General features: G+C 43.7%; 8 protein-coding genes across 8 annotated transcripts; 4 read left to right on the forward strand and 4 right to left on the reverse strand.

Moving 5' to 3' along the window:
• Positions 1-564: 564 nt before the first annotated feature.
• On the reverse strand, positions 565-7631 carry O0I10_012756 (uncharacterized protein; the record flags this gene model as incomplete). Its single annotated transcript, XM_058492644.1, has 21 exons — positions 565-699; positions 766-1068; positions 1178-1539; positions 1609-2050; positions 2111-2615; positions 2686-3260; positions 3327-3469; positions 3527-3627; positions 3687-3822; positions 3886-4220; positions 4278-4593; positions 4650-5151; positions 5213-5287; positions 5347-5736; positions 5793-5863; positions 5935-6093; positions 6151-6358; positions 6430-6976; positions 7048-7158; positions 7227-7364; positions 7426-7631. The coding sequence occupies 21 exons, from the start codon at positions 7629-7631 to the stop codon at positions 565-567; spliced, it is 5760 nt and encodes a 1919-aa protein (XP_058336583.1).
• Positions 7632-8485: 854 nt separating this feature from the next.
• On the forward strand, positions 8486-10981 carry O0I10_012757 (uncharacterized protein; the record flags this gene model as incomplete). Its single annotated transcript, XM_058492645.1, has 8 exons — positions 8486-8620; positions 8673-8788; positions 8851-9544; positions 9597-9668; positions 9724-9768; positions 9829-10544; positions 10609-10816; positions 10874-10981. 8 exons carry the CDS (start codon positions 8486-8488, stop codon positions 10979-10981), a joined length of 2094 nt encoding a protein of 697 aa, XP_058336584.1.
• Positions 10982-11192: 211 nt separating this feature from the next.
• O0I10_012758 (uncharacterized protein) lies at positions 11193-13650 on the reverse strand (the record flags this gene model as incomplete). The annotated part of the gene is made up of 6 exons (XM_058492646.1): positions 11193-11268; positions 11327-12983; positions 13051-13282; positions 13344-13394; positions 13458-13493; positions 13552-13650. The coding sequence occupies 6 exons, from the start codon at positions 13648-13650 to the stop codon at positions 11193-11195; spliced, it is 2151 nt and encodes a 716-aa protein (XP_058336585.1).
• A 637-nt stretch (positions 13651-14287) lies between these two features.
• On the reverse strand, positions 14288-14503 carry O0I10_012759 (uncharacterized protein; the record flags this gene model as incomplete). Its single annotated transcript, XM_058492647.1, has 1 exon — positions 14288-14503. One exon carries the CDS (start codon positions 14501-14503, stop codon positions 14288-14290), a length of 216 nt encoding a protein of 71 aa, XP_058336586.1.
• An 883-nt stretch (positions 14504-15386) lies between these two features.
• Positions 15387-16498, forward strand: O0I10_012760 (uncharacterized protein; the record flags this gene model as incomplete). The annotated part of the gene is made up of 2 exons (XM_058492648.1): positions 15387-16161; positions 16227-16498. 2 exons carry the CDS (start codon positions 15387-15389, stop codon positions 16496-16498), a joined length of 1047 nt encoding a protein of 348 aa, XP_058336587.1.
• A 240-nt stretch (positions 16499-16738) lies between these two features.
• On the reverse strand, positions 16739-18680 carry O0I10_012761 (uncharacterized protein; the record flags this gene model as incomplete). Its single annotated transcript, XM_058492649.1, has 7 exons — positions 16739-16807; positions 16876-17016; positions 17071-17216; positions 17274-17319; positions 17386-17988; positions 18057-18103; positions 18269-18680. The coding sequence occupies 7 exons, from the start codon at positions 18678-18680 to the stop codon at positions 16739-16741; spliced, it is 1464 nt and encodes a 487-aa protein (XP_058336588.1).
• Positions 18681-20643: 1963 nt separating this feature from the next.
• O0I10_012762 (uncharacterized protein) lies at positions 20644-22508 on the forward strand (the record flags this gene model as incomplete). Its single annotated transcript, XM_058492650.1, has 7 exons — positions 20644-20812; positions 20871-20981; positions 21057-21205; positions 21265-21499; positions 21628-21798; positions 21871-22034; positions 22122-22508. 7 exons carry the CDS (start codon positions 20644-20646, stop codon positions 22506-22508), a joined length of 1386 nt encoding a protein of 461 aa, XP_058336589.1.
• Positions 22509-24069: 1561 nt separating this feature from the next.
• On the forward strand, positions 24070-26608 carry O0I10_012763 (uncharacterized protein; the record flags this gene model as incomplete). The annotated part of the gene is made up of 8 exons (XM_058492651.1): positions 24070-24115; positions 24205-24327; positions 24407-24677; positions 24754-25045; positions 25121-25615; positions 25674-26024; positions 26084-26337; positions 26395-26608. 8 exons carry the CDS (start codon positions 24070-24072, stop codon positions 26606-26608), a joined length of 2046 nt encoding a protein of 681 aa, XP_058336590.1.
• Between the last annotated feature and the right edge of the window lie 621 nt (positions 26609-27229).

The raw sequence follows: 27229 nt of genomic DNA on the forward strand, positions 1-27229 counted from the left end.
CCCACCCCCCAACACCCCCAAAAACGCGTCCTTATCCAGATCGGTATCATCGGACCGATTTCATGACAATGGTAATTCATATTCCATGTGCACGGAAAACTCGATGAAGAAAACAACCATTGCGTTATGGCCATCCTCAATCTAGGGACATGAAACAAATATACCCCATCTTCTTCTTATCAGCCATCTTGTGCAAAACCGGTATCATAGATGGAAAATGAGAAAAAAGAATGATGATGATGGTGCATGTGCATGTCATTTTTGCTGCGTTTCATGTGGCCACATGCCACTGTCATCCTCCATTAAATATAGAATGTCATGCAGTCGTCAATAGAATGCTGAGTCGCTTACAGCCATTTAAAACCTGTTATAAGCACGTAATGATACTACAATGAGTGTCTCAAAATAACAGCCATGTAATGAAATTGTTATGGCGACATTGTGTTGTCATCAAAGCATGTATTTTACTGTACAATCTAACGTCAAATAAGACAAAAATGGCGGGAAGCTGCGTGTACAGGTCGAAAATAGGTTTGGGGGAAAAAAGATGACGACATTGGGAACCTAAGCATAGTAAGAGGGTGATATCAACATGTCATTGAGAATCGAGAGTTGGTCTTCAGTGAATTTGGTAATGTCCTCGTGCCAAGTATCCGAATGGGTACGTCTGAAATCAGAAAAGGTCTTGCGGACGGTTGACTATAATACACAAAGGAGTGGATGTGAGATAATAAACAAAGAAAAGCGGGCCGAGCAATAACAAACCTGAATCTCGGCAGGATCGGACATGCAGCTTGCCAGCTGACACAACACATTGGGCATCCATTTGGGCACCTCGTATGGAAATGCACCCACCAGGCATGATAAGCCCAATACACCAGCATGCTTCTTCAATACAGCTTCATCAAATCCAGGCACCTCAATCAATTTGCCAGTCTCAGGATCACGTCGACGCTTGGCAACCTTGGTTTGCAAAAGAGCAGAGTATTGTGCTTGCACACTTTCAATGGCATCGCGTTGTGAACATCGCACAAGACCACCCAACGTGATAGATGCCATTTGTCGTACCTGTGATGATGATGATGCAAATGTACAACCTGTCAGCAATACTGCGGCATAATGATGATGACACCAATAACCCCCACTCCAAAAAAAGAATCATCATCATCACACTTGCCTCGATTTGGGCGTTCAATAGCAAACCACCGACGACGCTCATCACACGTACAATTTGATCACTGCTCATGTTGAACAAGTTTCTAAAGAAAAATACTTGCAACATGGGCAACGTGCGTGTACGAATCCTCCAGCTTTCCGATTGGGTTAGCACCGTAACAAATTCATCCAAGAGCTTCTCGACCATGGCAGGTGGATACACAAATTGGACAAGTGCGTTCAAGACACTGGATGCCATTGCTTGCAAATCGGGGTCGTCATGGAGTTCTTGCATAGCAACGATACGTTTCCACAAGGAGACAACATAGGGTAATACGCATTCAACACGCCATTGTCTCAATGCATCATGCAACCAACAAAGTACTATTATATCACAAGCATCGGTTACAATCATTCATCATCATCATGATGTCGATTCACAAAAAAACTTACTTGTTTTGCTTGCGCGCTTGTATGATTCAATATCCTCAGCTTGCCATTGATCCAATTGTGCCACTGCTGTATCCAAAAGAGTCTGCGTCCTGTTGTCAAGCGTCATTGGGACATTGCCAACGCCACCGTTGCCAGCTTGTTGATTCCTTTCTATCGCCTCCTTTACATTCAACATAGAAGGTGCCCAATGGAATTGGAGGATTTCATTGATGTTGCTGCCAAGACATTCTCGTACTTGCTTATAGGGATGTGCCAAGTGACCAAAATAGGTATCCAACAATCCATCCACCAAGGGGTTTCCACGCCATCCAAGTTCACTGATCATGGCACGTGCTAGCAACAGCTTTCTTGCTTCGGCAAATGCGGCATCCGAAGTGGGATCAAACGTAGCTCCAAATACAACTTGTCTCAAATAATGCAATCGACGTGGATCCCAATTGACCTATTCTCTCATGGTTAATTTATAAACATTCATCATGCATGTTCATCCCCAAATACTCACAGCGCAATGCTTGACACAAGATTCCCAGTAGGTGAGTGAATCGGGCGTAATAGCAGCAAAGGTCGATTGCAACAAGGGTGCAAGCCATTCCCATAACTTTTGGATCTTGACGAGAGGCCAATTCACCGTACCACGCACCAAGCCTGTAATCATCTCTGCAGCAGCACGTTGATGGCTACGTTGCTCCATGGACTCACAAAGCTTTTTGAGTTGTTCTTGCATAGCTGATATGGGCTTGTCTTCATAGATGATAAAGATGTTCTCATAGAGGTTGACGTTGACGCGATTGAATAAATCTTCCTCTGCTTGTGATAATTCTTGTGACATGTACTTTGAAAGTGATTCCCAGAATGACGTCGACGTGAAGGATCTCTCAAATTCATCATAAGCTCCTTTGCTGGCTTCGTCAATGTCACGATCCTCTGATGTTGCAGGTCGTAGGGTACGTCCTTTGAACTTTTCAGGCCACACATACCAGCCGGTAGAGGGTTCATCGACCAATGGACTACATACACATAAATGAAGCATAAGTTACACACACATTAAGCATACGATGATGATGCAATTATACTTGCCACTCAGCAATGCTTTCCTCGGTAAGTTCTTGAGTCATGATGGAAAGGTACTTTTGAGCAAGGTCTTGAGAGACATGCACCTCACGTTCCAATGGGTCATTGATGTCTTTGGATATCAGCTTGTCATTATTGCCTTGTGTAAGGGTGCGATCCTCAATGTATTGCAGCAGCTGTGTTGTAACCGATACACCAATTCGTCGCATAGGTGAAAGCTCAGATAACGTGCTCTTGATAGCAAAGGTTGCCATGCGGGCAGTAGGTGCTGTCTCTGGTCGTGTAAATACTTGAATCACATTGGCTGCCATAGTCGAAAATCGCCAATGAAGCTTGGGGTCTTCCAAGAGATCCAATAACGAGCTGATCATATCATCGTATGATTCTTGACGTTTGTGCTGGGTGCTTTCAACCTTAGCTTTGTAAGCGTCCACAAGTGAATTGATCTTGACGGATTGGGCTAGCTCGTCCAAGTACTTGTCGTCATCTTCAGGCACCAATATCCGTGAAAGAACAGCTGCAATGGCAGAGGATGATATAAAGCTGATAAATAGCTTGCGGATCAGTTCTTGGATTGAAGGCTACAATAGGATGGATTTGGGTTAGTTGGATCCAATGTATTCTTGATCTTCCCTTAAATGTTATACCTTATCTTCATGTTGGGCCTTACAGATCGACAGGACAAATTTGGGAGTGAGGTCTGAACGATGGATACAAGGACTCAAAATGTTCTTTTGTTGAAGGAGGTACAAAGCGCCTTTCATCTTGTTTGCATATGCATCCTTATCCACTATGGATACCAGGGACAATAAGTACTATGTTTATCGATGATACTGTTGATGGTTACCTTTTTCTTTCGGCTGCAAGACATCCACAATCAATGGCACGATTTCTTTACGAGCTCCACCAAAGTTTCTCAAGGCAGCATTCAACGTGCTTTGACTCAACCTATCCCAATAAAAGAGGCGTAAGTAACAACACAGATATTGTACAGGAGGCATACATACTTTCGAATTTCGGCATAGGAACTCAAAGACAACTCCAAAAGATCACGTAAAAACGTTGAACTCAACACTGAAGCATGCGTATTCATCTTGACGTTTGTACGAAGACGTCGTAAATGCAAGAGGTACGCTCTGTGGACTAAGGCGAAAAAATTGCTTAGCGTATGAGGATGAGGATTTGATTTCTCCCTTTGCTACCTACCTAGTATACCACGAGGATAATGCTTGTGACTTAAAGGTGTCTTGTACATTGTATGTGCCATAGTGTATCTCGCCGAGTGTCCATCCATGCTCTTCTTGTCAATACCCTGATCATCAACCAACGTCCTTGAAATCTTGATAATGACCTTCAAGCTCTCCAAATCATCTTCTCGCTTTGTTTGAAAGAATTGGATCGCCTCGTGTGTGAGCTGAATGATATCCTTCCGCAGCTGTTTGGCGCGTTGATATGTTGGGTCTTGTGGATCATTCAGGGGATAATCAGCACTGAACTTTGGTGGATGTTCAAGGTTGTAAATGATGTCACTGTCGCTGCTACTATGTATGTCATTGTTTAGCGAAATTGATGTACAATGAATGACCCTTCATACTTACTCCATCAAGCGTTCTTGATCATTCTCAGGCTCAAATCCATTGCAAGGGATCAAGCAGGTGCTGCCCATGAGACCATTTCGGATCAAAGATAAATGTCGACAAAATAGATTGGTCCATTCATGCGTTGCCATGGATGATTCTGATGATCCATAATTCGTGATCAACTCCCGTACTTGACTCATTGATGGCACAACAAATGTCTCTAGAAGCTCCATGCCAAAATCAATCTCTTCCTTGGTCGGTACGTGCCAATCGATTTGCAGGTCCTTTGGATCACCAGGCTTGCCCCACAACAAGTGCGAGTTTTCCATGCATTCTTTACATATAGCATGATCAGCTAACAATCCTGCATAGGCACAATGAAAAGTTTACCTTTGTTATTCCACTCGTTGGGCGTCAAGCTGCGAAAATCACGTGGATAGATGGCGAGTAGCGTTTTGAGTGATGCACGAAGCAATTTTCCAGACCATGTAAAACCAGTGCGGCTCTTGCACTTTTCATTCATCTCCTTCAATACATTGATGATATCAGACTTGTAATTGAGAAGCTCACTACCCATGGCAGCAACGGTGGAAAAGAGGATGCCTTGGTACCAATGCAACGTTGAATCGGATTGAATAGGCGTTGAGGTAGCAGAGTTGACTACTGTGGAAGCTGCACCATGTTCGAGTTCAGACATAATGTTGCCGATACAAAGCGGGATCAGTTGTTTGGCAGCCTTGGCAGGGTTTGCACTGGCAACGGCGGTACACAAAAGGCCACCTGCATGAATTGCATTTGACAGCACTTGACCACCAACGAAATCAACCACCATTCGTAATGCGAGATTATACATGTCATCCGACAATTGGCCGAATAAGGTATCGCAGGTGTGCTACACGTACCATTATTTAGTATACATGCCAGCATTAGCCATATATATACATATACCATACCATGACCATCGTCGTCAATCCGGTTTCATAGGCTCCATCATTCTTTGTTCGATTCTGCTGGGGCAAGTTTTCAAGCTGTAAAACATAGGTGATTAGTACCATCTTTATGCGCAAATTGAAAGATAAAAAGGTACCATTGCAAAGACACGCCGTAAGAATTTAGCCATCCAATCCTCAAATACGCCTGTAGACGTCTTGCAGAGTCGATCCTCTTCTTCACGTGGTAGCTGTGCTTCATGATCTGAAGGATCGATATCCATGCCTTCGTAACCCACTCCTCCGCCATATCCATTGTCGTAACCAGAAGCACCCGTAGTGAGATCGGTGACAGGGACCAGGGCAACCACAGCATTGATGAACAGCATGGTGATGACTGATTTGATAGGATCATTCATGTCGATACCAGGGGTCGCAAGGTCGAGTAATGGTAAAAGATGTTTTCCTCCAGCAGCATAGTGGTCGCGTGCCATAAGGGGCATAGCAGTGTCAGCTAGGAAACCCAAAGCACTCGTTGTGCGATGCGTCTAAATGAATCCATGTCAGCTTGATTGAGAAAAGGAAGGAGAAAGCAGCATCTTACCTCGGTCAATGTTTCCAACGAGGGATAAATACGTTCCAATAAACCAGGAAAGATCAAGTTTGGTTCCAGCCCTACCAATGTACCCATTCCTTGTTACTTGAAACCATCCAGCAGCCATGCCATTTCTCTTTCAAGTACTTACAGCATAAAAACTTGAGCGTCTTTTGTGTTGTGCGTACAATAAATGAATCCTTGCCAAAGATACTGAGATAGGTAAGCGGTCGGATGATCAAAACAAAGCGCTTTCGCAGTGCAGGTGTCAATCGTCTTGTGGAAGGTGTATTGCATGAAGGATCCTCCTCTACAACAAAAAAGATATTAATAAACAATCCAATGCTTTGTTTGTATGATCACCCACCTTCTTGCCAACGTTTCAGAAACATCTCAGCCACATGATGCATGAATAATGTGAGGTAAAACGACCATGTTCCATAATTTGACGGGTGATAGTATAACTCTGTTGCTTGCACGAGCTCTTCAAGAAGTGTCAGGGCATAACTTGCACCATCCTCATTCTCGGGAATGATAGAATAGACAATAAACTTGGCAAGCGATCGATAACGCTCCTAAAGAAGAAACAGAGGTCAACCATTCCTAATCACACACACACGCACAACCTCTCATCTATACTACGTACCAATTTCCCTCGTAACAATAATGCATCACCAGCTTTGATATCATTCTTTCTACCATTGCTTCCATATCCGGTTGATCCACTTCTTCTTCCACCGCCTATGCCGCTACCATCTTTGCTGCCAACAGGGATGCTCATCATTTGCAAGCCGACTGTAAACACTGCTTTGATTTGCTCCCGTGTAAAAAGACCTGTGTTGTCGATCGATGGATCATCAATGTTGGCTTCGGCAATGTTGGCAAGTTGTGTGATGAATTGGCTGTCGTATGTTGAAGATGCTGTAATGATAGACCACATGGAGAAGAGCGTTGGCAGGTATTCTTTGGGATGGATGGCATTGTCACCACCAGGCAATCTCTCATTTGTGATGGAATGTCTTGGGATGGTGGGAGGTAGAAAGAGAACCAGGTATCCTTGAGTCTTTGCAACATCCTTCATTGAATCCACTGAGAACATTGGTAAAAACGTATCCAAAACCTCCTTTGTAGCTGATGGCGGGAAGAAGCGTTGTGCATAATCGGCTAAGCGGACAACGGCATTGATGTGTTTTCTAAAGTAAGATAGGGTCAATATATAGCGAATGAAAGAAAGGTGCGTGTGTGTATGGAACAATGATCATACTCTGAATGATAAATACGAGCTTCGAATTCGCCAAAGATGAATCGATCGATTGCTTCATAGAGTGGTTTCCAAGGCAATGTCAAATCTTCTGGTCCAAGACGGTGCGCTTTCCTATTGTATGCATAAATGAGACCCCATCGCCATTGCATGTATCATCCTCCACCACTAGAGCACCCTACCTTATCAAACGGACACACATGTTTGCGCATGATTCTACAATGGTGATATCCATTCCTGGGATGGTGACAACGGTATACAGTAACTTTGCAAGTGTTGCTCGAGCTTCGCGTGGAATATCATGCTTAAGTTCTCGGTATCTATGACACAAAAGAAGAGTATAAACAACACGAGCTCTTTTTTTTATGCTCCCAAACATACAGAGATAAGTGCTTCGTCCAAAATGCAACGCCACGGCTGAAATCCCGGGCTTTGATGCAAGCGATCAAGTTGGTGACAATGTCGTCGAGCCATTCTTTTGCTTCAAGGTCAAGGAGGTGTGCATAAGGGAGTGCTTGATAATAATACATGGTGTGCTGATCATCGTCAATGACCGATTGTGGTATAGTTGGCGAGTCGACTTCCATCTTGCAATGCTCGAAGAAGAGGAGGAAGGAGGGCCACGTAAAAGGTGAAGAGTGAAAGGGGTTGCGGGAAGAGTGTGCACAAGACAAAAGAATCGCCAAACTTGGCAATCACCACCATTCGGTGCACACGGCTTCTTATAACCGAGGAGTGTCTCGTGGCACGATTGAATCACAAGCCAGGTATTATTATCTCGCAGCTTAATGTAACAGCATAGACAAATAGCAGCATAGCTATTGCTTTATTGGATGAATGGCCAACATCAGTGGACTATTACTAGTAGTAATTATTCTTCACGATCTTCGTTCAACATTGATGCAAGTAATAAAGATGTAATGTCAGGTGTAATTGTACTCCTCCTCATTTGGTAACCAGGGACACGCGTCTAATCCATCATCAATCATCCACGTCTTTAAACACGTAAGCGTCGATATGAATAATCCTTAGTCAGCTGTGCGCAGCATCACATTGTCTTAGGTGCCTTACGCAACAGGTCTTTAACAGTTCTCAATATCCGGTGATCTGGCCTCGTCTTTCTACAGCAGCATGGATGATGATGATGATGTAGTCATTGATTTAGAGGGATTCTGGAAACAATTGAGGATCGACATCTCTCAACAACTTTTATTCACGTGATCATAATGGTTAGACGACTTTTATCATTTAATGGTGTATCTTAGGTGCCAGCACATAGCTTGATGTATCCGATATTAAGGAAGATCCACTATAAACGTAAGAATGAAATGTTCCTGAGATTCAAGTCATCGCGCAACTGGTGATCTCGTGATACATAATTTCACGCGCGGGCATTGCTTGTTCTTCATATCACCAACAGCCCCATTCACACTTTATAGCCATGGATCCCGACGAACTCGATCGCATGTCGAAACAAGTGCAGGACTTATCTGGAAGGCGGCTGTCAGATATCCGTGTCGATCTCTTAAAGACCAAGAGTGTGGAAATGACAGTGAACCGGATCTTTGACGGAAGCGTATGTTCTACATGGCTATCCCATTCGACCTATATTAAGCTCTACTCGTTAGTTTCTTGAAGGGACCGATCGCGACCCATCGCTGCAATCGCATATTATCTTGGATTCGGACGACGACGATCTAGGGGATCTTCCACCTGCAAGGACAACAACGACGTTACAACGCCAGTAAGTCACTACTCCAATATGATAGTGCCATTGTATATTCATCTTTCATTGTTTAATAATAGGATCTCTATACCATCATCTCCTGAACGAGTAGCATCATTATCACCTCTTGGATTACCTTTAACGCCATCTCCTCCTGCTCCACGATTGTCAATCTCTCCACCATTACTACTAGCATCAACATCATCATCAACATCACAACCACAACCACAACAGCTGCGGAATTCACCATTATTATCCAACAACCCCATTTCTCCCATAAGAGAACCATCGTCATTCATGTTACCAGAGAAAGCACCTTCTGACGCATCATCACCACCTCTTGATTTGATATCATCACCTATCGCTTCATCTCCAGCACCAAGTCTTCATCATAACGCTCGGAAACGCCGACCCCTTTTCGATGATGATGATGATGATGAAAATGATGATCATGGTATCAGATCTCAGTCGACTCAACCTATCATGGGATCTCAAGGTGGCACCTCAGTAATGGATGCCATTGATCTTGCATCAAGCAATGACGAAGACGATGATGATGGTACTTTTTCGGCTACTCTTCAAGGCTCGGCACCATCCACACCCAGTACTAAACGACAACGACGTAAATCGCCTCCACCAACATTTGACGCCATGCAACCGCAACGACGTACAGCATTCTCAATGGATTATTTGAAGGAGTGGGATTATGATGATAGCAGCAGTAGTAGTAGCAGTGAATCAGAAAAGGAGGTCGCTATACAAAGATTTGCCAAGGTATGTAGTGAAAGACAACGACATGATGCGTTATGCTGATTTGATATTCTAGTCAAAACGTGCCCAATCCCAAAAGAAAAAAGAAGAGCAAGCTGCCAAAAAGAAAGCACGTGATGAAAAAAAGGTAGGAAGAATGAGCCCTAGAATCATACAAGAATACATATTGATCAAGCATGTAGCGACAAGAAAAGCAAGAGAAGGAAAGGGCCAAGGAACAGCTCAAGGTATGTATGATGATTGTTATTCATGTTATTGAATCATGAAGATTGACATGGCGTATGTAGGCTGAGAAGGAAAAGAAAAAGATGTTTGAGCAAGCCAATCGACTACGGAGAAAGCGTGATGACTTGTACAGCGAGATGATATTGGAGGTGGATAAGGAGTTTGCATCATCGTCACGTGGTGAGCTGTTACGCCAAGTGATCATTCCCAAAGAAGCCGAGATCAAGGAGGTGGAAACCATGTATTATACCATTGCTTGGAGTCGCAAGTGTACAGCCGAGTGGAATGAAGAGCTGGCATCCTTTATCCCATACCCTGACAAAAAAGTACGCATTGTCCAAGAACCTCAAGTGTTGATATTCATGCCAGTACCCGAGCTATGTGAACTCGTCAAATCATCGGATCGAGATCGTCGTATTGATCGTATGCAAGCTGCTGCTGGAAATGACAAGCAATTGCTTCTTATGGTGGAAGGACTTGAAACTTATTACAAGCGCAAGAACCTGCTCAGGCAACGAGATTTCGAACAAGCTGTCATTCGCTCTATAGAAAATGGACACGCTACCGCAGAATCAAGCAGCAGCAGTAGTAGCAATAGGCGGATACGAGATCCTTTGACAGCTGCAGCTATGACAGGTCCCACAAAGCAAGATATGGAAGAAGCCCTGACGTATTTTCAGCTGATGAAGAATATTATGCTGGTGCCAACGACGGATGAGGAAGACACAGTGGATTGGATTGTGGCTCTTACTGCTGACATTGGTAGTGCTCCATACAAGTACGTATATTTGGGATATCACTGTTGGCCCCCTTCCCCATCTAATGATAGAATCGATGTATAGAAAGCAGCAACTTAGAAAACATGGCGCATTTCGTTGTGGCAAGGATCCTGCGGATACGTGGAACAAGATGTTGCAAGAAATTCACCTCTGCACACCACCCATTGCACAAGCTGTAACACGTACATACCCCACGGTGCAATCTTTACATCATGCATACAAAGGATTGGCTGATAAGGAAGAACGAGTTTCCATGCTGGCTGATGTTGAAGTAAGTGCTACCCTTATCCTTATATCACATGTGTTCTCATATCCTCATCATATCTAGGTTGATCGAGCCATTACAGCGTCTCGTGGTCGGCATATCAACAAGTCCATGTCTAGAAAGATTTATACCATATTCTCATCGAATGATCCCTCACAATACATTTCATGATGTTGATATATTTACGTGATTTATTGATGATGTCGATGTTACTGTACAAATAAAAAAAAAGAATCATCCAATGAACTCGTGCGGAAATACACACCATGTTGCCTTGGGCGTACTCCAGATATAACGTTTGTCATGAGGAAGAGTAAAAGTAGTGGGAGGAGATGATGACGTCGATGATAATGGTGGTGATGGCGGGTTATCTTCTTCAAGCTCAAAATTCAAATTCTCCACGAAAGACATTCAAATTGCGGCTGTCACAATGCTTGGCGAGATCCTCGCGGTTCATCCTATATAACAACAGTTAGTCTCCATGTTGGAAGGGATATCCAATCGAATAAAACTTACATGAACATGAGCATACGCAAACTATCCCATACGTTTTCACTCATGCCTCCTTGGACCGGCACCTTGTTACCATTTTCATCAATGAGCATGGAAATTTGTGAGTCGGCTTGTTGTTGAATAGCCAGTGATGTTAAAAGATGCTCAGCGGCTTCACGATGTTGACCGAGGTTGATGCAGCTGATGGCGAGGTTATAGCGTGCGCGCACATAGGAAGGATTAATTTCAAGAGCAGTAAAATAGGCATCAATGGCACCAGTGGTATCACGAGAGTTAGCTAGAGTAGCACCCAGCTTGTTCCATAGTAAGTAATCTTGAGGACGGCTTTGCAAAGCGGCCTTGAAGCAATCGATCGCTTTGGCATATTCTTCAGACACATTGAATAATACACCAAGACCCACTTGGACATCCGCATCCATTTCTGCACCTGGCGAACTTCGTGCAGCTTCCAAAAACAAGTTGGTGATATAAGCATGTCGATTATGCTGTTCCACAGGTGCCTTGCCGTTGCCGATCAAATGCTTATACTTTTCATTGTTGGTGATCCATTGTTCTAAGGCATCATAGGCATCCAAGCGACAATTTTCATTGGTGTAGCTCACTGCCAGAGCAAGCCAACCCTCCACCAAAGTAGGGTCCATGGATACAGCACGTCGTAAAGCGGCAATCGCAGCTGCATCACGCTCGTTTTCTTGTTGCTTGAAACCAAGTTCTTGCCATGCACCTGCATTCGATGTTTGTAATTGTGTCTTGGCTTCCAGAGCAAGAATCGAATCAGCGAGTGTATTGTGCTCGACACGATCAATAGCGGTTGGATCAAGAAGATAGGGATTGTCCGTTGCAAAGTTGTAAGTCTGGTATTCTGGATTGGTGGCTCGAAAAGCTGATGATCCATTGTCCTCTTTAAGTCGATCCCAATCCTTTTGCATTTCTTGCCAATCCGTATCTTGAGCTTCTTTTATCCGATCCATGCCCCGGTGATATTGCTCAACCCAATCATGCATTTCAGTGCCTTTGCCAAATATATCAGCTTCTTGTTTGCTGAATTCGGATGTCCAATCTTGTTGTGTTGCTGATGATGAGGATGCCATGGCTGGTTGCTGATGATGATGCATTGGATTGGCTGTAGCAAACTCTTCAGACCATCCTCGTTCAGCTTGCGATGCGAATTCATTACTCCACATGTTGCCACTCGATGCATTGCCAGCCTTTGCTGCGAAGTCGTCTGCCCAAGTAGAGGAGGAAGAAGAAGCACCATGACCAAATTCTGAAACCCAATCTCCGCCTTGGTTGCTAGGCACCATCTTGTTGCCTTCAATGGATACTTTACGGTCCCGCAAGTTACGCATGAGGTTCATGAAATTGGAGTTTTTGAACTTTGGGTTGCTATTCACGTCGACTGAATCCAAAAGCATTCCTGCCGTACGAGCCAATGCTTCCTTATCATGCTCTGATGTGGTTGCTGTGGTCCCTTCTTGCTCAGCAAATTCAGCTGCCCATCCAGATTCTTGTGCTGCAAACTCCTTTTCCCAATTGACATCCACTCCCTTGGCTTCATCAAATGCTCGTTCGAAAGCTTTGTGTTCATGTTGAGCTAGGACATTTTGTTGTGCAGGTGCATGAAACGTATCGAATTCTTCACGCCATTGATGATGTTGTCCTATAAAAAGAGAGAGAGAGTCAATCTCCATTGGCACTGTAATAGATAGATAGCTCGACCAATCTACCTTGTTGCATTGGGCCAGCTCGTTGTTGATAGATCTTTTCAAATTCTTCAAATTGATGAGCATCGGGTGGGCCCATCATTTGATGTTGATTTTGCATGAAATCAGCAGCCCATCCTTCTTGTGGTTGGCGATGAATATTCTCAAGCTCTCGTGATAATCCACTGAATTCGAATGCTCCTGGTGGTCGTTCCATGCCTCCTCTCACATCATCTCGTAAGAATTCTTCGGTAAACTATATATCCAAACCACCAGTTAGTCATATCCCATCCTATCCTTTTGGGAGCTATTCTTACCTGGTGATCCATAGGTGCTGGTCCGCTGGGTCGTGAACGAAAGCCTGCCGCCTGTAGTACATTCCTTTTGTCAATGCCCTGTTGTCCATCTTGGTTCCCAAGCTCACTTTTTACCTTTGAACTCTCGCCCCGCTGTTCACCGAAACGATCCTAAACCAGACGAATAAGACAACCAGCACTTTCATTGTAGTACACCCTTTTGCCATACCTGTTGCAGTGATCGATCCTGGTGGAATTGCTTCATGAGATTGGCCATTGGATTGGCAGGGCCACAGTCGGCTCCACCTGCAAGTTGGGGAAGTGACATTTTTGTGTTGCGAATGAGAAAGAGGAACAATGACTAATAGACTTTCAGTCAGCCTGTGAAAGACATAACCCCACAACCCAATTTGGCCGATTGCATGTTGAAAGGCCGCTCCTACTAGTTCAGGCGCATTCTGTATCACCTAGCAACAATAGACATGTGATTTGTAGATAGCCATTTAAAAGTGTCAATATCCAAACTGTATGATGGTTCTTTATGCATGTTCATGTGTATGCTCATTGTCTATGTAAACTACGCTTGAAGAAAGAAGGCCTATTCCATCAATCAATTGTAGATCTTGTCAGCAACCAAAGTGACATCTTCATAACGCTTTGAGGTGCCCATAACATCATCTCATTACTTTGCTTCGATCAAGGAACTCTCTGGGCTTTGGTAGTGCGAACTACAATATGATGACCATGCATTGCCTCATATGCTAAATGACACTGCCAAATTTTTATTGTTGTTCAAATTGTTGGTATTGCAAAAATAATTCAATTTTGATAATCTCGAGAGATATACAATGTCTTATAAGCTAATGTAGATGACTACGTGGTAGATGGCTCCTTTTTTGTTGGTATTGCAAAAATGATTCAACGATCATATCGAAAGGTATATCTTCATAAGCTAACGTGGATGACTAGGGGGTAACCGGCGCCATGGCGACTGCTTGGGCAGCAGCGAAAAAGGAGCCAGCGGCAACGTTGCCAACAAACGCTTGGGCACCAGCGGCCAGGGAACCTGCTACAGGACCAGCTGCGGAAAATCCAATAGCACCTAACAGAGGTACACCAACACCGGTTGACGCGACAAGGGCGCTAACACCAGTAACAACGCAATATGTGAGAATTCCCATGTTTGCTTAAGGTTGAATGAAAGGGAAGATGAAAGAAGATGAAAGAAATGGAAGGGGGAGGCGTTTTATATTTGAAAAATCCCACGCCACATCATGCATATACCATAAACCCCAGTCAAAGTAGTGATTTCAATCAATCAATCAGAGTTCTGGGACCTTTTGTCATGCTGCTGAAGCCTCCAATCCGCATAATAATGGCATCCAACAATCAATACAAAAACATCGTAGCAGGTATGTAGAAGAACATTGTGTACTATCGAACAAATGTCATAGATAAAGGAATAAAATCTATCATTCCTCTTCAAGAGCCAAGTGGGAAAGCAACAAGCACCAATCATTGAAAAGAGAATGTGTGATGCATAACATCAGTGATTGCATAAAGGGTAGGGTGACTTGACCAGCGTTTGGGAATAAAAGTGATGGAAAGTTTTCATGTGGCATGTGACCTATCCTGAAAGGGAAACAATAGCTATGATCAAGGATTACCAACAATCTTGTTGTACGAGACCCAACAATGTTTCTTGTCACAAGCAAGGAGCAGGAAGAGGAAAATAGTCATATTTCACTACCCAATGATCGAAATCAAGAGGATCAAAATACACATCATGTGGATCGATCGTCATCTTGTGACGCATATCCATCTGCACACGTATAGTATTGCATAAGGTATTCAACGCGTTAAAGTTCTCCTGAACGAAGGACGCATTTCCTTTATTGTACTACGTTCTCTCCCCCCTTTTCCTTTTTGTCCATCACATCGGTTGCATATCACCCACCCTCTATTATTGATCCTTTTATATATACACCTAGCGTACTCTCATACATTGTACACGCCTGTTGTATTTCTTTTCTCTCTGTATATTGTACTGAGACTAATGCCATCATGATCTCGAACGGTCCTTTGCGACATGTGGAGCATCGTCGGGAAAACAGTAATCGCCGTCGAGCTACTTCATTCAACCACTTTGCAAGACCACCAGCACCACACTATTCCGCCTCCAGTGGATCGTCGTCTTCACGTACGCAAGCTACGGATATCACACCCATGACAACACAGTCTCATAGCTCATTTTTACCTGAAGGGATACCAGAGCACAACAATAGTATGCGATCGTTGCACGAGCGTATGGCTCAACTATCATTGGAAACCAAGTTTAAGCAACCATCATCCAATGACAATGGTGATAATCGACCTCGTCCAAGCATGAGTCAATCACGTTTACCGAGACGCCAACTTGTCCGCCTCTCGCATAAGACGCAACCACAACAGCAGCAGCAGCAACAGCGGGCAGCAGCAATTGTAGATCAGACAATACCCCGCACAAGCAAGAGTGAAACAACAACTCAGCGTTACCAGGTTGGATCTCGATTAGACCCACCACCTTATCGACATAATCTACATTCTATATGGGTGGCTGAAGAAGAAGAGGAAGAGGACAACGACGACGACGACGACGAGGATAGCCATGGCAACCATCACCTTGATCCATCCCATCATGATCAAACCGAGTCATATTTATATCAACACTTGCATGATACTTTTGATGATATACTTGATGATCAACAAGACCACACAATTGAGCAAATCATTCAACGATTACGGATATGCTTAGATGAACGGCAAGCTCGGATTGACGAATTGGAAGCAAGACATGGTGGTAAGCATAAAGAGAATGAAGGCAAATTGACAACACTTTTTATTGATGATGTGGATGATTGAAAGGGACGACCGATGACTACAAAGCCGAATTTGAATCGGAAAAGCGCACATTGCTTGAAAAGCAAAGAGATCAATTTGAAACATTGAAGCTAAAGTATCGTGTTGGCCTTGAACAAATCGTGGATCAGTGGTTGAGTCAAGAAGAAGCAAAGCAAGAACAATGGATGGATCAGATACAAAAGGAAGCCGAAGACCGAGTAGCACGTATCGAGACACAATGGAAAGAACGCAACTCAATTTTGCAACAACAATTAGCACAATACAAATCGTCATAGAAATATCTACAATGTAATCCATTGCCGTTGTAATACCCATTCATAATGAGAAAAAAAGAAGACCATGAGTAGTATACATATGTGATTGAATGTGAGTGAATGTTGGATGACTTTAATCGTTTTTGGAGAAGAATGCCGGGGAATGATCTCGCATAATAGCAAATGTGTGTGGTGTATATGTGAGCTGTGCGAGGGGTTATGGTGTCTTGTGAATGAAATGATAAGAATTGGAATAGTCTACTACGAGATATCGAGCTGCCGTTTACTCCACTCATATGTTACATAGCTTATACTGATTGCAGGCACAACCTATATACCATCATCATGTCAATCCTTGTTGCCCTTGAAAACCAACCCTCTCCTTTCACCTATCTTACCTTTAGAAGCGTAGGTCCCAGACCTCGATAGAACTCTCGAATGCCGCCAACTTTGTAGGTCATTTGAACAGCATGCCATGGTGAATTATAATACACTGGATGAGCTGGTGTTCCTTGAGCTTGTAGCCTAGTTCGAATCACCTATAAAGAAACAAGGTTAAAACATGGTCATTGCATTCAAATGAAAAGACTCACGTTCAACGGATAGACACTAGTGGCTCCAATGGATCCACTAATCATGCCACAGGCCCACAATACAAGCACGCTGGGTTGTCGGTTTGTGCCACCGGTCTTTTCTTCCATGTATGTCAAGTATGTCAATTTCAGGGTCTCGTATATGCCTATAAAAGTTGTCAAAAAATACCATCCAACAACAAGACTATATCCTTCTTGCTTACCTAAATCCAAAGCTTGGTATGGAAAGACGCCAATCAAGCCAAGTGTCTGCAACACAATCAGCATGTGAGTCTTCCCATCCACCATCATCCATCCATTCATTCTTCAACCTACCAAACCTGGCCAAAAAGCACGAATGCCGCCTTTTGTATACATGCTCTTTATAGTGTCCAAGATGATTGAGTGTTGCCGAGAGCTGGTAACCTTGCCTTCACGTTGCAGTGACATGACGCGCGTTTTCAATGTCTCGACGGGGTAAATGGAAAACTGTGCACACATGCCAGCAGTACCACCAGCCATGAAACGTGCTGTCGTCGGAATCGAATCCTTATCATCATAGCCAAAAGTGGTTGCAATCAGTCGTTTGCATGTCTCATAGGAATAAAACTTGATAGCTGACTCGGGTACGATCTTCATGACGTTTAATCCATTGCCAACAAAGAAGCCACGCCAACCACCCTGTTGATAAATGCGAGTGATCGCTTGTCGTAAGCTGACCGAGCTGTTTTGGTTGGTGATGAGATAAACTTTGAGACGATCAAAAGGAGCGGTGCATGTTCTCGAGCAAGCGCCTGCAAAACCACCGGCAAGAAGATATCCCAATGCATGACTTGATGTCTCATCGGTTGGTGGAATGGTGACTTCAGCATCGGGTGATAACCTTGTTGACGCCTGATAGTAGCGATAAACTTCACTCATGTTGGCTTGTGGCAATAACTAGAACATTGAAAGCATGAGTGCTGAGTTGATCCCCCCCTTTACCCTTTCCCACATGATCCACATACCAAAAGGAAGTTCTTGAACTCGTGAAAATCAATCACACCATTGCCATCTATAATAATAGCAGTTGTTAATATGCCATCCTATAACCTTCCCATATCCTCTCTCTCCACACAGACACACGCACACACACATAGCTCCATCCACAACATGCCACACTCCATACCCATCCATCCATCCATATTCAATTTGCTTTGATTTCCTCACCCCCATTTACCCAAGTCCATAAGCTGCATGAAATCCATAAACTCTTCGCGTGATACCTCGATGCCCTTGATTCGTAATGCTGTTTCGAGATCGCTTGGTCTCAGTCTACCATCACCGCTTCTGTCGATAGTCTGAAACAGCTGCCATAGCTCGCGCTCCTTATCGCATACGTAGGCTTTGAATTCATGAAAATCAACGTATCCATCATGTTTGGTGTCGCAGCGATCCAATAGCTCGTTAACATATTTGTTGCGTGCTGGCAGATGTGTCATTTGAGTGAATCCTTTGCGAATAGCTTCAGCATCCAGATGCCCGCTTTTGTTCCGATCGAGAGTATCAAACAGATCGCGTATACGACGGTCTCGTTCGGTGGGTGTTTCTGAAAGATAAAACTCGGTGGATACAGGCATTGGAGATGGCATGGTTATTGTGGCATTTAAGCATATGAGAAAAGAGGAGGGTGGTAAATGTACAAGAAAAAGAAAGATTGCCCGCACCCGGCGCCTAATGGGTGGGCACAAACAAATCTTCTCCACACTTTCACGTGATGTGGTATATTTCGTTCCATTCGACTCTTTTTCTCTTTTACACACGGTCCATTATCGTTCCTGCTTCTTCCTCTCATCTCTCTCTCTTTCTTATCAAAAACACGCACCTATCTCCTTAGAATTCCTATCTCTATTATTGCTGATGCATCAATAACAACAATAACAACCCCCGGTTTTATTTAACTCTCCTTCATTTTCGATCTAGAGGAAGCGGTGATTATTCAAAAGACTTTTCCGAAACCCAATGCGGATATACCCATCTACCCACAACATCTCATTGATATGGCTACCAGCCACTATCCACACGACCTGCCAATCCCCATCTCCCCATGTCGTCAAGCAAGCATATCTCGATAGTACGACTATGCATAAACAAAACTTGCATTCCCCAAATACAATCATGCACGATCTCGAATCAAACCGACTTCTTTATTATACACCATAATACTACGACAATGGTAATTCGCCCTCCTTGTAGGTACAAGCTATAGGCATATTGTCCAATGCATGTATTTAAAAGTGTCCACATGTTGATACAATGCTATGTGTGTGAGGACCATTTACCCATATAATAAGCGATACACTTTTTCTCGTACTGCGTGAGTGTGTGTGTGTTTGAATAATTAAGGTACTATGTAGTACGTGTAGTAAAAACATATGTCGTCAATGTCTATTAAGCTTCACACACACGGCGGATATCTGCTTCCGAGATATGTAGCCTACAAAATAGGGCCAATCAGATCCGATTGTGCGAGAATAGCAAACACGCTTTCCCAAATCTTTTCAAGAGCATCTTGGTTCATTTCCATTGCATCGGCTTTGTGCCGCTAAAAGATAATTATTCGCAGCACATCATTATTGCAGCACACCTCGTGGCTTGTCCTACTCGAAAAGCAAGGCACACAAGATTCCCTTTTGGTTTTACTCATTTTTCTTTTGGAAAGCAACACAAAACGAGTGTGGAAAGATCCCGATCACTTGCCGACCGACATACCTTTTTGCATGACCACTTACATTGGACAACCCCGCTCCATGGTGTGTGCGACCTATCTTTTTTCTCCTCCGTTGCTATGATGAGTGTATAATACTATGGGGTCATTGGTGATGAATGATGAGACTACCATGGTTGCTATGGGATACATTATAGGATCAACAACAGCAGGGCACTTTAGGTTAGTGCAGGTACAAAGGATAAAAAGGCAAAGTGGCGGCGATGATATAATATAGTACACACACACTCACACTCACACACAGCAACCTTCTCCGCCTCAGATCCGTACATCCATCTTGTCTCCAAGATAATCCAGGGGTACAGTATTTACCATGAGATCAACTCAAATAATGAATGACAAGGAGCATAATAGTACAATGGAGCTCTCTCTTTCTCTTTGTTTAATCGTCAAGGGTATATGTGGATTTACGGGGAGAGCGATAAACCACGTTGCCGTCATGTTAGAGAGTACACCACCACCACCACACATGGCAGGTTGCACACTATCTTGTATGTCATAAGTTGCCACCCAACCCACCCGCGCGCACCCATCATTGCACTGCAGCCTATATTGCATCGTTGAATGTGCCACAAACAACAACAGATAGCGGATGGATAACAGCACGTGCATCATTCTCTCTTTTTTTTACACTGCAATCGTTTGTTTGCTGGTAGTGCTTTCCCTTCTCTTTCACTTTTTTCTTATTCCTCCCTTCCTTAAACCACCCCCTTACTTGCACCCGTATCTTTTTCTTTCCTCCCCTCTTCTTCTTTCCCCCCTCTTACTCTTCCTCTTAACTATACCATACATTTTATCCTAAATATCATCCCTTCTCGTATGCCGTCATGACCACCACTCGCGACCGCCAACACAACTCGGGTCTCGCTACCAACGCCGTTCCTACAAAGTCTACTTCTTCAAAGTCAATGTCGTCTTCTTCAACCAACATTGTCGGTGTTCATTACCGAGTGGGCAAAAAAGTAGGCGAAGGTAGCTTTGGCGTCTTGTACGAAGGTATTTTACTATCCCATTCCACCGCGATGCATAGCATTCATGTATAGCCATGGCACAGGAACCAATCTCCTCAATAACCAATCGGTCGCTATCAAGTTTGAAGCACGCAAATGTGAAGCACCCCAGCTACGAGACGAATATCGAACCTATAAAATCCTATCCGGTTTACGTAAAGTAACAATTCAATTCATCATCGCCTTGCATATGGAATGACATGTATTCATTCATTCTATTCCTTCATTAGCTGGTGTGCCGAGTGCCTATTACTTTGGACAAGAAGGTCAACATAATATACTAGTGATCGACCTGCTGGGACCCAGTCTTGAGGATGTATTTGACATGTGTGGCCGAAAATTCTCAATCAAGACAGTAGCCATGTTGGCCAAACAAATGGTAATAATCATTGGTGCAACATCCCGGGGAGAGTAAATACTTATACTATACATACATAGCTACTACGTGTTGAAAAAGTGCATGAACGCAATCTCATTTATCGTGATATCAAGCCTGACAACTTTTTGATTGGTCGTCCAGCAACCAAGCAAGCCAATACGGTGTACCTGATTGATTATGGCATGGCTAAGCTATACAGAGATCCAAAGACAAAGCAGCATATCCCTTACCGTGAACGCAAAAGTCTCTCGGGCACAGCCAGATACATGAGTATCAATACCCATTTAGGAAGAGGTTCGTTTTTCTATTGGACAAGGGGCGGTATTCAAATCATCAAAGGAGCATTTGGGGGGTGGGGGAAGAGGAAGATGAGAACGACATCACACTCACACACACACACACATACTCCGCCTTTCAAATAGAGCAATCAAGACGTGATGATCTTGAATCTTTGGGTCATGTATTCATGTACTTTTTACGTGGGTCGTTGCCATGGCAAGGTCTCAAGGCTGCTACCAACAAGCAAAAGTACGAGAAGATTGGAGAGAAAAAACAAACAACGGCAATCAAGGACCTTTGCCACGGCTTTCCTGGTACATAACGGAGGGTTTTCCCAGGGGTTGGTTCATGCAATGCTGATCATCCATACGCATCTATTATTTTAGAGGAGTTTGCCATCTACATGCAGTATGTTCGCAAGCTGGGCTTTGAAGAGTCACCCGATTACGAGTTTTTGCGAGAGCTATTTGACAAGGCTATTCAACGCAAAGGTGAAACGGATGATGGTGTCTATGATTGGATGCTTCTTAATGGCGGCAAAGGTTACGAGGTAAAGAAGAAGAAGGGAAAAAAAGGGGGGGGAGTTGTGTACACCCAGGGATGATAAACTTGTTTGCTGACGACATTATTATCATAGCATCGATCCAAATCTGAACACCGTTCCAAACGACATCAACAACAAGGACGTGAAGCAACATCACGCGTAGCACTGTCACCAGAAAGCCATGCTCCACGTTCTAGTCGGGCACACAAATCAGCAGCAGCAACACCATCTCAGCCTGCTCCTCCATTGCCGACTGCTTCAACGACATTACCTGGTGCTGCAGATACATCCACCACTCTTCCAGTGATGCCACAACCTATTCTTTCAGCTCCGGAACAACAAGTGGCCAATAAACATCATGAATTTACAATGGATGATGATAACGACCCACAAAAACAACACCACCTGGGAGAACAACAAAAACAGCAACGCGGGCTTTGGCAAGCGTTCATGTCGTTTGTGACATGTGGCACAGTCTGAGATTATTCGCATACCACGCACACACGCACACTTTTCTAAATGTCATATACACACACACTCACACTCACACACTCACACAACCCAATCACTTCACACCATCAAAAAAAAAAGCGCACACAAGAAGAGAAAGAATATACACATGCACTGCATACTACACCTGTGTTCTAGCAAGGCTTGCTTGATATAAACATTGCCATTCTGTTTTCACTATTACTCCTCTTTTTTTTACTAATCGTTCTTTTTTCTTTATAATCTTTTTGCATCATCTATAATATACACGCACACACGCACTATTCCATTTCATTGTAATTACCAATCAAGTATCTCACATGATAAAAAGAAACCGTGAGGATGTGATGAGCGGCGGCGGTGGTGGTGGTGGTGGTGGTGCATGATAATGATCACCAATAAGCGGGCTGTTTCTTTTTCTTCCAAAACGAGCTGGAATGAGAATGGAAGAAAATAGGTTTGTCTTTAACCTATTCCAGTAAAAAGAGGATAAAGATGTATGTGTCATATGATCAAGACATCTCGACTGCAGACCGGGTATATACGTGCACCTATTGGGATCGAGATGATGATGTGCTTTGATTTGGACACACAACTTCCCCCCCCCCAATTTCCCGGATGATAGATTCATTATCGACCACGACGGCTGCTGCTGCTACTACTCTTTCAACCTGCAAAGGCAATATTGCCACAAACAATTGGGGGAGGAACGTGGGTGTGTGTATGTGTTTATTTGTCTCTCCCCACATGGAAAGTCTTTGTTTCACCCTTTGACCCTTGAATAATCAGCATCTCCATCCACCGAGTAAGTAGGTATTTGCATTGACCTGCATTCTTGACACATGCTCTGATATCGGGTTGCCATGTATACTAATATCAGCACGATAGGTGATATGCTGATGATGAGTAACCTTAACCTTGTTTTATGATGATGATGATGATGATGTTAAAGAAGGAAGCAATGATGGATCGGTACCGGGAAGCCATCGGTGCACATACATGTGTACTACCACCACCACTACCACCATCCATTGTGATTACTTTTAGGTGCTGATAAGGAGACGGCATGCATGAATTTATACAAAAGACGCCGATAGTGATGATGATGAGTATCACCAGTGATATTGCATGATGGATTGTGTCAATATGCATATACAACGTGCGTCAGAGGAAAATGAAAGGTGCACCGTTAACCTATTTGCTCGGTACTTACTTGTATGAGTGAGTGGGTGGGATTACATGGAACTTAAAAATAGAAGGGCAAGCTGTGAATGGTGATCATTGTGTGTTGTTGTTATAGGGGTTTGGGTCAAAAGTAGATCTCCTGTACTGCTGCTGCTGCTCTTGGTGTGGCCCATCCACACGCACACACACACACACACACCTACACAACCCCCCGAAAGGTGCTCCGCGGGCACGACCAAGCAGCCGATAAAAGGCAAGTGGCGTACCCTAATTGGCATGAAGCATCCCTTTTGCTCTTACTCTTTGACCTCCTCTCTTTCGCACCGACCCATTTCTTCTTTTTCCTTCGATTCATTGTGATTTATCCATGAAACCATCAGAACGAGGTCTATCGACTTATTCCAATGATGGCAGTATGTATTTATTGTATTTGACATTCAATGACGGATCTTCTTCCGACTACAGCTCCCGTGTAACAAAAGACCAATCTATGTTGCTATAGGCACTCGCTCCTTCCATCTCGATGACAGTGACGATGAGCAAACGCTTCCACCCAATGCGTCCGAAACACGCGTGCTGCTATCTGGTGACGAACACATTCCACGTTATTTAACGGCATCTCCTTGTATGATCGCTCTCTTCCAATCATGCATAACTTACATTACTCGTATATACTCATGTCGTGTGTGTCTGTCTCATTCTAGTGCCTTCTGCTCAACCTTATGACGATGGACCCAAGGATTTCTGGGGTTTGCTCAAGAGGCGATCAAAGTATTACCTGCCAATCCTTCAGTGGCTCCCACACTATACGTTCAACCTGTTCTTGGGTGATTTCATGTCAGCCATGACATTGTCCTGCCTATTGATTCCTCAAGGTTTATCCTACGCAACAGCATTATGCAAACTCGAAGCCATCCATGGTCTTATGGGTATCGCCTTTCCTGCTATGACTTATGCAGTCTTTGGTATGTCAAGGTAAACATCAACACACACACACACAATGATAAGGAGGAAAAAATGGTATATTGACGATGGTGATGGATGTGATTAGACAAATGTCTGTGGGTCCAGAAGCTCCTCTTGCCTTATTGGTAGGCTCATCCATTGCAATGCAGCAACACTTGCATTCGAATGGCGATCCTATTGACCCGCTTGCTTGGGCGAGTCTCATGACTTTGTTTGTGGGCCTATTCACCCTGTTGCTTGGTATCTTTCGACTTGGTTTCCTCGACAGCCTTATGAGTCGTGCCCTGTTACGTGGATTTATTACTGGTGTCGCACTCGTGGTCATGGTACAACAAAGTGTTATTTTACTGGGTCTTGTGGACAAGAGCACTGATTGGGTAAGAAAGAAGGGGGGGAAGGGACCTTGTGATGCATAAAAAAAGTGGGCTGGATCATTGATTCCTTTGTGATAGGGCATCAATGAAGCATCCTCTAGCATCGATCGTATTGTATTCTTGGTGCAAAATATCCAACATTCGCATCTTTTGACATCAGGTGTCTCTATTGTGTCCGTGAGCATCTTACTTGTCATGCGCGTGATCAAAGCCAAGGCTCCCAACAAGCGATGGTTACAACTCTTCCCTGAAGCCCTGATTGTGGTCATTGTATCAGTCATGTTGACCGATTATTTTGATTGGGAAAACCAAGGTCTTGATATTTTGGGTGCTACTGAAGCAAAGGGTATCCCGATCCCATCTATTCCTGCGTTTCCACAAAACAAGCACATGAAGGATTTATTGGTCACCTCTGCCATGATTGCGGTGATTGGCTTTGTTGAGTCCGTGGCTATTGCAAAGACATATTCCAACAAGTACAATTACTCGGTCAGCCCCAATCGAGAACTAGTAGCCCTTGGAGCAGCCAATATTGCTAGCGGTCTTTTCCAGGGTATTCCTGCTTTTGGAAGTGTAGGTTGCATAAAGTGGATCTCTTGATGGACATGTCACTGACACCACTCCTCTACAGATTTCTCGGAGCAAAATCAATGATCGTGCTGGTGGTCGTACACAAATGGCTGGATTGATTGCAGGTGTCATTGCCTTACTTGCCATTCTCTTTTTACTTCCATGCTTTTATTATCTTCCCAAGGCTGTGCTTTCGGCTATCATCTTTGTCGCCGTCTTATCGTTGCTAGCTGAACTTCCTGAAGATCTGCACTTTATCTTCCAAATTGGTGCATGGAAGGACCTCGCTTTACTTTCGTTGACGTTTATTGCAACCATGATCGTCTCTTTGGAATTCGGCACCCTTATTGCAGTCACCTTGTCTCTGTTGCTCACCATCAAAGAAACCAGCTATCCTCGCATCTCCATCATGGTAAGGCACACAAAAAGGAGTGAAATGATCATGCATCCAAAACTCATCACATCATCCAGGGACGCGTCAAGGGCACAACTAACAAATTCAAGCCCATCCATGAGGATCCCAATGAGATTGAACACCTTGCTGATGTGCTTATCATTCGTATCGATGAACCACTTTTCTTTGTGAATACCGGACAGCTCAAGGATCGTTTACGCCGTCTCGAATTGTTTGGTGACATGTCCATCCATCCTTCAGAGTCCAGACGATTAGGCGATTCTTCTTATATCATCTTTGATGTTGGCAGCATGCCTTATGTGGATGCAAGGTAAGCCAACCACGTTACAATGATGGGTTATGGTATCCTAATGAACATTGATAATAGTGCTGTGCAAATCATGCTCGAGATTGTAGAAGCCTACCATGCTCGTCAAGTGGCTGTCTATTTTGTCAAGCTAAGGGATAGACCCATGAAGCTATTTGAAAAGGCTGGCATCCTCAAACTAGTTGGCCGAGACCACCTATACCGAAAAGTGTCGGAAGCAATCGAAACTATTGAAAAGGATAAAATGCAACGAGAACCGGTCCTTATCCAGTGAATGGCACAGTTGTATACCAATGATCCTCCCCAGCATGTTATTACGAGCTTAGAGTATATTTGACATATTCCCTTTCACACATTTCCCAATTTTCTTTACCCCCTTTTATTTTCCTTCGTATATAAGTTGCTTTTGTCTGATTGTCTACAAACAATGATCATTTTGACTATTCTGTATCCACGTTAATTGTGTTATGCATTATGAAAACGTCCTTGTAAAAGAACTGCTTATTGCTTCCAACACTGCTTGTTTTGAATCCATAGTTTTTATTTGGATAGCTAATCCGGAAGTTGACTATCGCGTTACAATATCAGGGTATGCAAAGATGTATAGAGTGCGCCTTTTTTTTCTTGATGGATCAGGGATCACACGACTCAAACAGCTGGGGTATGTTCAAATTACTCTTTATTCCAGTACAAGTGATAAATTCAAGTGCTGTAGGGATCACCCGAATCAATATGACTAAGGTGGTGGTGATGGTTTGATTTGACTTGGAAAAGTATAGCATATCAACAACGACAGCAGCAGGAGCTGCTGTCTACACACCAAATCACGTGACCAAAAAATTTGACGAAAAATTGTCGTTATCGTATGGCTGATTAGATCAGTGGCCAATGATAT

This window comes from Lichtheimia ornata (assembly GCF_029851405.1).
Source record: "Lichtheimia ornata isolate CBS 291.66 chromosome Unknown scaffold00154, whole genome shotgun sequence".
Lineage (NCBI taxonomy): Eukaryota > Fungi > Mucoromycota > Mucoromycetes > Mucorales > Lichtheimiaceae > Lichtheimia > Lichtheimia ornata.